Source organism: Garra rufa, chromosome 25, assembly GCF_049309525.1.
Source record: "Garra rufa chromosome 25, GarRuf1.0, whole genome shotgun sequence".
In the NCBI taxonomy this organism is placed as follows: domain Eukaryota; kingdom Metazoa; phylum Chordata; class Actinopteri; order Cypriniformes; family Cyprinidae; genus Garra; species Garra rufa.
In genome coordinates this window covers 10,799,936-10,815,162 of record NC_133385.1, presented here as the reverse complement: position 1 = coordinate 10,815,162, position 15,227 = coordinate 10,799,936, and the positions used below count along the sequence as shown (strand labels likewise).

Below are 15,227 nucleotides of genomic sequence, written 5' to 3'. Positions count from 1 at the left end.
TAGTTCCACCATCAGTGTTTACATGCAAATGTTGCAATGCTTTCTAAGTGTTTTGAACTGGACTCACTTCCTGCCTGGTGCTTCAAAAATGTGAAAAACATGGGGCGTGTCAGTAGTTGTGAAGCTGATGCTACAGCTTATTTTCTATCTCTTTTATTTTATTTTTTATTTTTTTTTATTTAAGACAGTTGACAAAGTCCATCTGACTATTTTTGTTATTTAAAAAAAGTAAAAGATGCAAATGTCTGAGTACAACTCAGCCACTTCCTGAAAATAACTTTTACATCTAGAGGACAATAAGCCTAAATGTCACTGTGCGTTTTAAAATGTTTTTTTTTTTTTTTTTTTTTACAAATGAAACAAATGAAATGGTCAAATTTACAAAAATATTATCAGTTTAACTGTTATGAGGCAATCAGAATTGTTGTCTGCTGTTGTATCCAGCTTCACTGATTGAACACTGAAGGAACCAATTCCTTGTCAAACACATAAGCAGGACCAACAATATTTAAAAACACACTTCAACATTCTAAAAAAAAAAATGCATATTTTCCAGTTTAGGTTATAGTCTCAAATAATAATAACAACTTCACCCATTTTAAGGGCTGTCTCAAACAAAATCTTTCCAGTGCACTGGAACTTTTGCTCCCTGAAAAATCTTACATGCACTGCAAAAACTATGCTTCCTTACTGGAAATTACGTCACATTTCTGAAGGGCGAAACATACTGTAAAATACACAAGCCAACTCTATAAATATGATGACACACAATAGAACATTTGAAAAGCAAAAACTATTCTTTACTATACTTAAGCAAAAAAAAAAACATTGCTAGGCAGGTTGTGAATGCACCTATGTAAACATTTATAACTAATATTTGGCTGAAATGTGTTTAAAAACAATGTGTTTAAAAACCATAAAAAAACAATATCAAAAAGATTTCCTGCCTTGATCAATACCAGCGGTGATGTTCTACAATGTTGTCTGTTGTTAATGTTGTACATAGCCATGTCACTGGATATTAAGTTATCACTGTCCCCAGGAAATAGAAAAAATAATAAATTACCTCAACAGCAGTAATAGTCGTTTCAGTTGATGTGACAAGAATATTTCTATTAGCAAAATAAGACCGCATTGCATGAACAAACAAATTTACATTGACTATAGCAAAGTATTTTTTAATGAGAACTAAAAACTGTTGTTGAGACAACTCAAATCTTTTACTGCATAACGTTGCCTTGGTTTTTTTTTTTTTTTTTTTTTTGTTTTACAGTTTCTCAGCTATTTATTTTTTGCAATGTAGTCTATTTTTTAAATTAAAAATTATTACAGTTTTGGATTGTTACAGTACGTATCAACATATTTATGTTTATATATCTCCAAGACATTAAACATCTGCATGTACTATATTATCTTTTAAGTAATACCTGTGTTATAGTTGCATATTATGATATTAAAATGATACATTTAATAAAGTCAACATTATAAAAACAAAGCTTCTGTTTTAGTAGTTTAATTCATGTCTTCTTAGAGTCTTTTTCATGCTTGTCATTCTTCTTTAATATTCTTGGGAAAAGCTTTGAGATCTTGGGCACACCAAGTGCTCTTCTGGTTTCGGATTGTTCCACAGACTCAGGGATGGACCGCAAAGACCCGAATCCTGAGCTGTGAGATGAGACTTTTGAGCGAGATGAGCTAAAGACTGAAGCGCTGTCTGCTCCTGATCGTGATCTGAATGAACCGTACTTTACAGAACTTCCCACAGACAATGTGTCCGACCGCTCATCTCCACTCACTGGGGAAAATACAATGAAATCAGTATAAATGTTTGAAACTCTTATCAAACAAAAATCTTACATTTGACACTTTCAATATGATCTTAAAAATAATGTAGCATAATTGGTGATCATTACCAGGTGTCCTTTGAAATATCATACAAACACTTTTTAATCAGATTTTAATTTATATGTTTTCTCCCCGTTTTAGAAATATCTTTATTACAAGCCTTATTTTTTAAGTATTTAAAGTTGACCATAAAGATTTATAGAGTCTGGAACTTTCAAAAAGTTTGAACAACAAATAATAATTTGTTTAACTCCAGAAAATCATCAACCTAAGCAGGTCAAACTAAATACTATATGTACTATTTTTAATTGTATGTCATATCAGGCTTGCATTTATTGTCACAGATTAAAGTATCAACACTGCTGTTTGTGTACAAATTGAAAAATAAAAGGAGATATAGAAAGGGTCCACATTTTATGATGGAGAAAAAGATGTGGTAAAAAAAATTACAAAAATGTAGACTACATATTATATTTTCACAACAAAACAGAAGGGATTCATGGTAAAAATGGCAAATAAAACAGTCACTCACTCTTTGGTGGTGGTATTTCCATACTGTTATATCGTTTTATGGCCCCTGACCCGTAACTTGTATGAGATGAATCTCTGGAGCGTGATGATCCAAAAATTGAGTCTCCTGATCGTGATCTGAATGAACCATAAGCAGAACTTCCCAGAGAGCATGAATCAGATCCATCATCTCCACTCACTATAATAATGAAAGCAGAGAGCAGATCAAGTAGAACATTTACATTATCTCAAAACAAGTCACATGGGATTGAAAGAAAACAATCATTTTTTAAAGTAGTTGTGATTCATTCAGATGGACAACCCTACGTCAACTCTGAATGGGTCAGAGAATGGAGGATACACTTCTCTGCTGCACTTTGGTTAACGCAAAAACAGAATATTATATGATTACAATGTTCAAGCTGATTGATTTTGACCCTGCAGCTCTTGCCTGGTTTCCTAATGAAGCTAAACAAGGTTGAACCTGGTCAGTATCTGGATAGGAAACCATCTGAGAAAAAGTAAGACTGCACAAGGTGTTAGTGAGCATTAGAACTCAACCTGAGTTCTTTGTGATGGGCATTTTAAACTATTTAAAACTACATCTGAAAATCTCTAGAACAATGAGGAGGAAACATATCTGAGACTGCGTGTAGACAATATTCATAAAATTTTATGGTTTCACTCACTAGTCTGTGATCTGATCTCCTTACTCCATTTGTCCATTCGCTCTTTTGCTTTCTTTATACCATCAATCTCCTGTAAAATCTTTCTGTCTATTTCAAAATGGCAGCCGTTGTTTTGTGCCACTGTCTCCTCAATCTTCTCCAGCAGCTCCTTGATCTGAGTGTGGTCACTCCTGTTCTGATTGTTGAGAACATGATACCTGTTTCCACATTTGTCCAGCAGCCACTGGAGATCCTGCCCTTCACTCTCAATGTGCTGCTCTATAGATGTGTCTAACAGAGAGTCTCCATGAGTGAACAGGACTATAGTGTGACTCCAGACTCTCTCACCGAGAAGATCCAGATGTCCTTGCACTGCTTTTTTGTCAGTTTCTTTAAATCTTCTGCTCGCCTTTATGATCAGTAGTACAGCGTGTGGTCCTGGAGGACACAGAGACACACTGAGCAAAATCTCCTGTTTCAGTAACTCAGGACTCTGCTCTACAGTGTAATTACTCCACCATCCTGGAGCTTCAATGACAGTGATGTGTCTGTCTGCTACTTCTCCATGTCTCCTCACACACTGAGCAGATCTCTTCAAATCAAACTCCTCTTTGGCCAGGATGCTGTTTCCTATTGAACTCTTACCAGCTAATCTACACCCAATCAACACAATCCTCAGCTCTGAGAGATGTTGTGCGTCACCTGCAAACAGAGAACAGAACACACTTATTCAAAATATTGTACTAAAATCTGTAAATACCTGCTCTAATACATTTAATAAAAAGTCAATCTATCTCAGTTGGTAAGAAAATTCTAAAGATGGTTCAACCATTTTTTATTTTCCTGTTTTTATTTTTGGGACGGGGTTGTATTTTTTGCACAATTACCTCTATTTATTTGTAATACCAAAACAATGGTTTTGCACCGTGGCGTTCTTTGGGTCATGGTCCTTGAAAATACAAACTATATGGTAGTGAATGGAAATTATTTAAATGGTTAAGCAACCTTCATTAGACCAGTTGAGGTGAACTGACCCAAAATGTCTACATAAAATATGTTAAGAATAATATACAGTTATAATGTCAAAAAAATCCTGACAGGGTTATCAGGATCAGGACGAGACACTGAGCCAGTATATTTGAATTAAAAATCAAGCATGAAATGCTAAGCACAGTTTTTAAGTATTATAGACTAACAAACACCAGAAGTATCTGCAACATTTGCTGTTGGACTGATAATATCAGGATGTCAGGAGACAATAACCATTATTTTCACACTGATCCAACAAAACTCAAGAGTCACTGATGTCCTCTTTCTTTTTAATAAAGTCTTTCAATCCGCTTGTTAAGTGGTGACTTAAGAAATGCTGTTTCCGGGTCCAAGGCGCTTCACTTGAGAATATTATCTCAGCAGCCATTTTTGAGCAATGTTTTTATTCATATTAAACATTTAAGCTAAATGTTTTCCAACCTACGGTGTACACTACAGTCTGCATGCTCCCAAACACAAAAAAAGTTTTATATTTACTTTTATTTTTATTTTTTGGTTATCTGGGATTTCAGTATGGAGTTAAAGATTAGGATTATATATTTTTGGTAGTATTATATCACATTGTGAGTGTATATTAGCACCTTTTGTTGTTTTCTCATGGAATCTGAAAGAGAGTTTGGACCCAGAAGCAGTGACATGTGACATCAGACTTAACAAACGGATAATGCTTGCAATAATAATAATAATAATAATAATAATAATAATAATAATAATAATAATAATAAAACAATCTTTCCATTGAAAACAGACAAAACAGAGAAACACAGAGCAGAACAACATAACACAGCACGGCAAAAACCCAGTGTTAAATTAACTCTCGCGGGAGTTTATTTGAGTCCACACTCAAGAGTGTGAAAGTGTTAAAATAAGAGTGTTAAATTAATACTGAAGTAGAGTTAAAGTTAATGAGATAATTAGTGATTAATTAAGTGATGATTGCAGGGGCACCACTATGGGGGGGGGAAAGTTAGGACAATTCTAAGGGCCCACGCACTTTAGGGGCCCCCAGAGATCTGCTTTAGTGTGGTAGGGGGGGCCCAACCTCATATTTTGTCATAGGGCCCAAAATTGCGAGCGGCGCCCCTGGATGATTGATCACTATTGAAGACACCTGATGTTAACAAGCAGAATAACCAAAGGTGAAAATTACAATTTTACAGTAGTAACTGGAAAATATTTAAATGATCATTAGACCACTTGAGATGAACTGACCCTAAAACTTCTACATAAAACATGTTAAGGAAAATGTACAGTTATGATGTCAAAATAATCCTGACATGGTTATCAGCAGGGGTTAAATTGTGATTTGTTATGTGGGGGGCTCTATGGTGTATTTGGGGTGTATGCCCAGTTCTCCAGGAACCACTACACCACTGATTTAGAATAAGCGGCGAATAGGGGATATATCTACTGCGCTGCTGAAGATAGGCTCACGCAGCCTCTCCAGGAGAAATCAAAATGCGCAACACAAAGAAACTTAGCATGATGAGTTAAAAAATTAATTAATTAATTTAATTAAGCAACATCACACATTTTCACCATCACGACTGTTCAATAGTTCAATAAGCAAGTACAATAATTACATTACACTTACATTTTAGGTGCAGTATTGCAGACTGTTTTTGTTCTATTTCAACAGCAAAAATAATTTCAGAAAGACAGCAAAACCACAGCACATCTCAGCATATTTTGTTTTGAACAAATCGGGTGAGTCAAATTTTTATTATCCAATGCACAAACATCTGATGAATCGGTTGTTTGAAAGAATCGTTGAATGACTCACTTATAGACACTTGCCATCATCTACTGCCATTTTAATTTTTGTTTGAAAATATAATTTCCCCTGATAATTTATTGTGTATACTGAAAACAAACAAACACACAAAAAAAGAAAGATGAGGTATTAATGAAGTTAGGGGGAATTTGGCCTCTATAAAAGGAAAAAAAAACACCCTTGAATTAAATATAAAAAAAAACATGCATTTATATATGTCCCTGTTTCAGAATAAATCATATTTGCAAAACAATATATATATATACACACACACACACACACACACACACACACACACACACACACACACACACACACACACACACACACACACACACACATACATACATACATACATACATACACACACACACACACACATATATATATATATATATATATGTGTGTGTGTGTGTGTGTGTGTGTGTGTGTGTGTGTGTGTGTGTGTGTGTGTGTGTGTGTGTGTGTGTGTGTGTGTGTGTGTATGTATGTATGTATATTAGGGGTGGGCATAGATTAATTTTTTTAATCTAGATTAATCTAGATTAAATCTTGGAATTAATCTAGATTAATCTAGATTAAAATGGCTGATTTGAATTCTGCTGAAGGCATTCAGAATATGTGTGCTACCCAAATAATGACTTAAAGTCTTTGAGAATGGATCATAAAGCTCATAAAGCTGTTCTATGATAATTTGTTGATGAAAATAAATTATGTTTAATTAGATGTACTTGTGTTTACTAACTAACTAACAATGAAATTATTTTTTCTACCTATTAGATTGTGTGTTTTTTAACGTCAACACCTACCCAACCCATTACATGTTACACCGTACTTTTATTTTGACAGGTTGCCGTGAAGTTTCTGTGTATGATATGATGCTAGTTTTCTCAAATGAAACGTTAAAAGTGACACTCACAGCAGTTTGGGAGATTGAGTTTATCTGTTCATGTGAGATGAAAATGCCAAAAATTACCGGGAGCGTCACGTGTGTTTCAGTATGCGTGTAGTAAAAGCTCGTCTCCGCAATGCATACATACAGCTAGGCAAACGGAACATATCGGATTCATATTAAAACGGTCTTTTTGCATTTCAGTTTTCACATACACTAGTCCATATCGCGATTTGAATTAAGTGACTGACCAACATTTGATTTATGAATCCAAAAAACGACGAATTTACGTGGCATTTCGCTATAGTAGATTCGGTTTTTATGAATGGAGGACGACGCGATCCCGTCTGTGTTTTGGCGGAGGAGACTTAAACGCGCGACCATATTCTATAGTCTTCGGTATACATCCGCGTTAAACTATCAACGTGAAAGTCATCATATCTTGCGTAGTTTAGACCCAGCTCCCAACCCAAATTTGAGAATAGATTAACGGCGATATTTTTTTTATCGCGCGATAAGAGTTTCACGTTAACGCAGCACGTTAACGCCGATAACGGCCCACCACTAATGTATATATATATATATATATATACACACACACAGTACAGACCAAAAGTTTGGACACACCCTCTCATTCAAAGAGTTTTCTTTATTTTCATGACTATGAAAATTGTAGATTCACACTGAAGGCATCAAAACTATGAATTAACACATTGGAATTATATATACATAACAAAAAAGTGTGAAACAACTAAAAATATGTAATATTCTAGGTTCTTCAAAGTAGCCACCTTTTGGTTTGATTACTGCTTTGCACACTCTTGGCATTCTCTTGATTAGCTTCAAGAGGTAGTCTCATACATAAAAAAGTATTATTCAATGTTTTTTACCTAATGGTAATTATAATTCACATTCGGAGATCGACACTTCTTGCCTGGCAAGGCGGCCGCGAGCGGAAAATCAAACAGTGAAAGTGAGTTGTTCAAAACCTTTCTTTTCAGTAAACTCTGTGTACACAAACAATGTTCTCAATGCTTGAGTTCATGTGTAGAGACCCAAGCGATACTTCGAGCAAAGTTTCATGAAAATAAAGAAAACTCTTTGAATGAGAAGGTGTGTCCAAACTTTTGGTCTGTACTGTATATGTATAAGATCAAAGTTCCACATTCAGGGACATTTATAATGGGAAGAATTCGAGTCACAAGTTTAGGAAGTGCCAAAAGTATAATGCAGAAGCAAATCATTCAGGTTTAAAACTTTATAGATAGATTAAAGATGGGGGGACTAGGAAAGTGCAGTGTTAGTCCTCTCTATGGTAGCATTCTGCTGGTTAAATAGCTAGAAGAAATCTGGGGGAAAATATTAATACAAGAATTTAAGAGGCTTAGGAAATACTTGAAATAGATAAAAAGTATTATCAAGTTCTGGATTAAGTTTGAGGATAAATCTCACAAAACTGTATTTTCCTCAAGCTTTCAAAGTAAAATAAAAATACATAATTACATAGTTTTGTTTTCATGATTTACAATGTGTGTAAAGAGTGCAACAGCAAAAACTGGGAGTAACAACATGAGTTATATTTGTTTAGAGCTTTTTTGCATAAATGACTACAAGTCAGCGCAACATCATACAGGACAGCAGGGAGATGCCAAAAGAACACTTTATAAGCTGCCTTGACCTGAATTCATATAGTTACAGAGGCTATAAAATAATCAACCTTTTCAGATTAGACTTGAGGACACTGATCGGCTGAAACTATTATGTAGACCTGCCTCCTGTTGGCAATTTCTCTGTCGTCCCAGAGCTGAAATTGAGACATGCGGACAGGCAAATGTGATATATAGGTAAAATAATAATAATAAAATATATTTTTTTTAAATAATTTTGTGAATGTGGTTCAGGCAGGTGCCCTCTATTGGTCAGCCGCCACAGGACAGGTGTCAAGGAGGAGGCCTCTGTAAAAGTCCAAAGGTGACCTACAACCAAATAACTACAATAACCGAAACATCTTGTGGGCATTGACTCAAAAAAAAAGTTACTGTGGTTAAACGAAGTGAAAAAAAGGCAATACAAATAAATAAAGAAATTAGGAAATTAAAAATAGTCAAGCAACATCTATTAGATCTCTTGAGATGGACTGACCCTAACACTTCTATGATAAAATATGTTGATAATTTCAGGATTGATAACACTGATCCAACAAAACTCAAGAGTCACGACAAACTGATGTTCTTTTTCTTTAAAGGTGCCATAGAATGGAAAACTGTGTTTACCTTGGCATACTTAAATAATAACAGTTCAGTACATGGACATGGCATACCATGAGTCTCAAACACCATCGTTTCCTCCTTCTTATATAAATCTAGTATTTGCAAAAGACCATCGAAAAATAGGTCAATTCCAACATATACCCGACTGTTACGAAACTTTCCCGAGATCGTTAATGGTTACGCCTCCAACATTTGCATCGCCCAATCATCGGTAACGTCAGTACATCAGTAAAACAACGTGAGTCACTCAAGGGACACGGTTAGCTTAATGCTAGCGCTAGCCTGTTACATTGCTATACATAGGATTTCACCTACCACATAAACAGAGAGATGACTGTGCTGATGATGGTGAATGATGGAGAAATAACTGATCTGATGATGGTGAATGATTTACAGATCTGGAGAATCACTGACACTGACAGCAGCTCAACTTGTGTGGGTAAACAAGCACTACCTCTGCATTGTAACTTTACACAGAGCGATCACAGTAATGAAACTAAAATATCCGCGATTCAAAACGGCAGATTCAACAAACCGCATATTAAAAGCGGCTAGAGCTCCGAATTAAATATATATTTTTATCCATGTGCGAGCTATTGAGCTCTGTGAAAAAGCCAATCAGAGCAGAGCTCATTAATATTCATGAAGCTTCCAAATAACAGAGCATTTCATTCTAGGGACAAATCCTAGGGTTGTAAATGGACCTGTAAAACCATTTCTGGAGATTTTTTGCCCTTTCCTATGCCATATACCTTCTATGTAGATATCAGAGAACAATTTAAAATATTCTCTCAATGCATTCTATGGCACCTTTAAGTCTCTCAGGAGACTTTTAACAAAATACAGCTGTGGCTGCACTATGAAGTAAGTTGACTTACTCATCTGAGATCTGATGTCGTATCTCTGTTTTTTCATCCTCTTCATTCGTTGTTTTGCTCTCTCTTCCTCTGCTCTTCTTCTCTCTTTCATCTCCTGTAAAATCTTTCTGTCTATTTCAAAATAGCAGCCATTGTTTTGTGCCACTGTCTCCTCAATCTTCTCCAGCAGCTCCTTGATCTGAGTGTGGTCACTCCTGTTCTGATTGTTGAGAACATGATACCTGTTCCCACATTTGTCCAGCAGCCACTGGAGATCCTGCCCTTCACTCTCAATGTGCTGCTCTATAGATGTGTCTAACAGAGAGTCTCCACGAGTGAACAGCACTATAGTGTGACTCCAGACTCTCTCACCGAGAAGATCCAGATGACCCTGAAATGCTTTTCTCTGAGTCTCTTTAAATCCAGTGTCCACAGATATGATCAGTAGTAGAGTGTGTGGTCCTGGAGGACACAGAGACATACTGAGCACAATCTCCTGTTTCAGTAACTCAGGACTCTCCTCTACAGTGTAATTTTCCCACCATCCTGGAGCTTCAATGACAGTGATGTGTCTGTCTGCTACTTTTCGATGTCTCCTCACACACTGAGCAGACCTCTTCAGTTCAAACTTCTCCTTTCCCAAGATGGTGTTCCCTGTTGAACTCTTACCAGCAACTCTAAATCCCATCAACATAATCCTCAACTCTGAGACATGTTGGGCGTCACCTGAAATAAAGACAAAACACACTCATTTAAAATATTGTACACAGAATCTGTAAAAAACTGCTCTAAATACATATATATTTTAAAAAAGTCAATCTATATCGCCCAAAAATTCTAAAGTTTGTTTCTCAAACCTTTTTTTTTTTTTGCATGATAACCTATATTAATTATTCATTTCAAAACTACTAGTTTTGCATCATGGCGTACTCCCTGTAGTGCCTGGCTGTAAAAATGTTCAGGTTTGAGATATTATTTTTTTTGTGGCTAAGACACTGTATTTTCTGCTAGCTTTTTAAGGTAAATTAAAAATATGCTTTAGATTTTATAATTCGCAGTGTGTTTAAACAGTGAGACAGCAAAATCTGGGAGTAACAATACATGCTACATTTTAGAGATTTTATATAAAAAAGTACAAGTCAAGGTGCAATACCAAACAGGACCACAGAGAGATGTCAAAACACCACTAAACCAGCTGCCTTGACCTGAATTCATATACAGATCCTTTCAGAAACACTAAACTCAGCAACATACACATAAAAAATAAAAACCAATCTGAATGTGATTTGAAGGCATGTTATTCGTTTCTCTGTCAGAGCGAATGTCTGTTTCTGTGTTTGAAGTGACTGATGCCCATACGAACATGGGTTATTCCTGGAATTTGGTGCCTTTTGTGTCCCTAGTAAAGATAACATATTCAACAGTATCAATTTTAAAATTGTCTTTGACGTAAATAACAGCTTTGAAACTTTAAGCACATTTTTTTTTTTAATAATCTAAACTTTTTACAGGATATTAAAGCACCAAATATCACCATTTTTCACATGTCCCCAGGTTTGTGTCTGCCTATTTTGATAATCAATACAACACTTAATATGAGTGATTTCTTCCCCACGTTGTTTGCTATATCAATAATATTTTTCTCTAACGTATTTTCCAAATATTAAATTCATTAAAAAAATGAGGTAACACTTTATTTTAAGGTGTCCTTGTTACACGTCTCATGTACTTACTAGTATAATAAAAATGTATTATGCATATTTACATGCAAGTAACCTAAAGACAAACCCCAATCCACTCTGTTAACAGTGTGCACACATTTAGTGTACATACGTGACAGCAAATGATGTTTAAGTCAAAGTATTGTATTTGAACTTTATTACATTTTACATATGGTTTGTTTTATATAATGTTTCCACTATAACTAATTTCAAACTAAAGGAGTATTGTAATTAGCTTTGTCTCCCAAAAAAAATGTCTATACATTTTATTAAAAAATCTTTCAAACTGTTCACTTGTTCCTAACAGGATGGACATTTCTCATTGAATTTGGCTCATAAGTGTACAGTGTTTGCAGTCAATGTGCCAACAGTGCACAAGCACAGTTTGTTTTAAATCAATAATGACTGATTCACGCATGCCTGATTTATGACTCCTGTATGTCACTGTAACCATTTTTACCTTGGTTACAATAATCTTCTGTCAAGCCTTCACTAGAGAAATAATGATTTATATTATCCAATCCATATAGACTGTAGCAGTGGCTCATTAAGAGCGATAAAATAATTGCCCTTTTCGGATTAGGCTTGAGGACACTGATTGGATAAACTACAATGTAGTTAAAATAAGTAAATAAAATTTTATTAAAAAATAAACAAAAATAAAATAATAAAATAAAAAATTACAATTGGCAAGCAACCTTTATTAGACCACTTGAGATGAATTGACCCTAAAATTTCTACATAAAATAAGTATAAAGTAAGCAGGGAAAATGTACAGTCATTATCTCAAAATAATCTTGACATGGTTATCAAGACTGCAATGTGACACTGAGCCTGTATGTTTGAATAAAAAATTATGTTTATGAAATGCTAAGCCCAGTTAAATATTCTTGACCAACAAACACCAGAAACATCAGCAACATTTGCTGTTGGACTGATAATGTCAGGAATCATGACTGTCATTTTCTTTTTCAATAAATCTCTTAATAATATCCATTTTCCACATGAAAACAGACAGAACAGAAAAAAAGAGCAGAAAAACAAAACACAGCCGTGGATGCACTATGAAGTTTGTTGACTTACTCATCTGTGATCTGATGTCTTCTCTCTGTTTTCTCATCAAATTTATTCGTTCTTCTGCTCTCTCTTCCTCTGCTTTTCTTCTCTCTTTCATTTCCTGTAAAATCTTTCTGTCTATTTCAAAATGGCAGCCATTGTTTTGTGCCACTGTCTCCTCAATCTTCTCCAGCAGCTCCTTGATCTGAGTGTGGTCACTCCTGTTCTGATTGTTGAGAACATGATACCTGTTCCCACATTTGTCCAGCAGCCACTGGAGATCCTGCCCTTCACTCTCAATGTGCTGCTCTATAGATGTGTCTAACAGAGAGTCTCCACCAGTGAACAGCACTATAGTGTGACTCCAGACTCTCTCACCGAGAAGATCCAGATGACCCTGCACTACTTTTCTCACAGTCTCTTTAAATATATCAACCACAGGTATGATCAGTAGTACAGCGTGTGGTCCTGGAGGACACAGAGACACACTGAGCAGAATCTCCTGTTTCAGTAACTCAGGACTCTGCTCTACAGTGTAATTCATCCACCATCCTGGAGCTTCAATGACAGTGATGTGTCTGTCTGCTACTTCTCCATGTCTCCTCACACACTGAGCAGATCTCTTCAAGTCAAACTCCTCTTTGCCCAGGATGCTGTTTCCTGTTGAACTTTTACCAGCATTTCTATACCCCATCAACACAATCCTCAGCTCTGAGAGATGTTGGACGCCACCTGTAACAAACAGAGAACAAAACACATGTATGCAAGATTATTTTATACTCAGTACATGTAAATGTCTGCTGAATATTTTTTTAATAAAATCTCTATGTAATAAAATAAATAAGACATAATGTACAGTCATTGATGCAAACAGAAGGTGTTCATTGTTTACTGGTCACTGATGTGATGTGAGTTGGTTTGCATTATAATCCATGTACATGAAATAAGTACAGTTTAATAAACTGTTAAAAACTAAGAGTGACTGCAGGGTGGTGTTTGTCTGAGTTTGTTTAGCTGATGTGAGCTAGGCCAGCAGAGCATGGATAAAGCCATGTGCTCAAGCACAAGACAAACAAAGAAATATTAAACAAAGATAAAACAGACAAGTCCGTCAGGACAGAACCCTGACAATATTATTTTATTTCATCTTATATATATATATCCCCTTAAAATTCTCCAGGTTGCAGCTATACGTCTCTAACACAGAGACTGCTGAAAATCTTGGCTTCCTTCCTGGACCTTCAAGGACACAGTTTTGATGAGCAATTTGGTAGGCTACTCTAGTGCAAAGAAAATACTTTTTTTGCTCTTAACACTGTCTGCACCCTAAATATCTCTGTTTTATAATACATAGCCTACATATAACTACACTCACTGAATATATAGTCCTTATCAACAAGTTGATCTAGGTACTGACGTGCACTGTATGTTTGATTACTACATGAAATAATCATTTTTAAGCATTCTTGACCAACAATATATTGTTCATTAACGGAATTCAGCTCTTAAATCAACGGATTTAAGAATCATAATGAGAAACAGAGAGTGAATTTAGGCGTCATTGAAGTCGTGGCAAATCACGAAGAATACGCGACTGTGTTCTCGAAATTAAAACAAGATTTAAAACCCTATAGACTAATACGAAAATGAAACTGTGAACACTGTAACTAAAAGAAATGATAACCCTTTACAATAAGGTTCAAATATTAACATTAATTACGTTAGTTAACTTGAACTGAACTAACAATAAAAAAATACTGTTCATGTCAACATGCCCTTCTTAATACATGACTAAAATCAAAAGTGTGTATCTGTTATCGACAGATATAACATGAACTAATACTGAAGATATATTTTTATTAACTAATAATAAACATTAATAAACGCTATAACAGATGTATTGCTTATTGTTAGTTAATGTACTAACTATCGTTAACTAGTATGACCTTATTGCAAAGTCTTACTAATGTAATGTTTACTATGAGTGATAATTTTCAAGAGAATAAATGCTTACCTAGATCCATTTTACTTCAGTCGGAGTTTCACAGTAACTTACATTTAGTCTCACCAGCAGACTATAGTCTTTACTTTCAGTTTACTTCCAACGCGTTTGACCGTAAACACTACTTTACCGTGACACAAGGAAGTATCGAGAATAATGGCACCTTAGTAAATAATTAACTTTCCTTTACATTTGAACACTTTGGACCGAAGACAAAGTCTCATTAAGAAATAAAAAGCTTATTATATACTATATGCGTAAATACTTGTTAGAGGACTGTAAATTTGCAATTGCTGAGCTCTGCAGTCCTCCCTTACCCTCACTGCTAGTTCTGGCCAGCAGTAAAAATATAGCCACTGAAGAGCTATTCTGACCAACTAGTAGTTTGTTAGGGGAATATACCAATTTATAGACACCTCTTTCAGAAGGAGACATGTTATTTCATCGTTAATCTTCATCTATGTACTCTAATTGTTATGCAGCCAATAAAGAAGTACAAGATCCAAAGGTCAGAGTAAAACATGGCCACTCTTTAAAATAATATTTATTACATTTAGTAAAAAAAGAAAGAAAACCTTTTCA

The 15,227-nt window shown here is 35.2% G+C and overlaps 1 protein-coding gene across 1 annotated transcript; it reads right to left on the bottom strand.

Annotated features, from left to right (window-relative positions):
- Window positions 1-202: 202 nt before the first annotated feature.
- LOC141301899 (GTPase IMAP family member 8-like) lies at window positions 203-13,364 on the bottom strand. The gene is made up of 5 exons (XM_073832093.1): window positions 12,671-13,364; window positions 9,888-10,592; window positions 3,045-3,725; window positions 2,378-2,554; window positions 203-1,795 (listed from the first exon to the last, which is right to left on the bottom strand). The coding sequence occupies exons 1-5, from the start codon at window positions 13,335-13,337 to the stop codon at window positions 1,518-1,520; spliced, it is 2,508 nt and encodes an 835-aa protein (XP_073688194.1). The 5' UTR covers window positions 13,338-13,364; the 3' UTR covers window positions 203-1,517.
- Between the last annotated feature and the right edge of the window lie 1,863 nt (window positions 13,365-15,227).

Bases quoted from the DNA above. Each gene is read 5' to 3' on its own strand.
- LOC141301899 (XM_073832093.1), bottom strand. From the start codon at position 13,337: ATGGGGTATAGAAATGCTGGTAAAAGTTCAACAGGAAACAGCATCCTG. The intron at 10,593-12,670 runs GTAAGTCAACAA...TCTTTATTTCAG, and splicing joins AGACATCAGATCACAGATGA to GTGACGCCCAACATGTCTCA. The intron at 1,796-2,377 runs GTGAGTGACTGT...TATTTTCCCCAG, and splicing joins GGAAATACCACCACCAAAGA to TGAGTGGAGATGAGCGGTCG.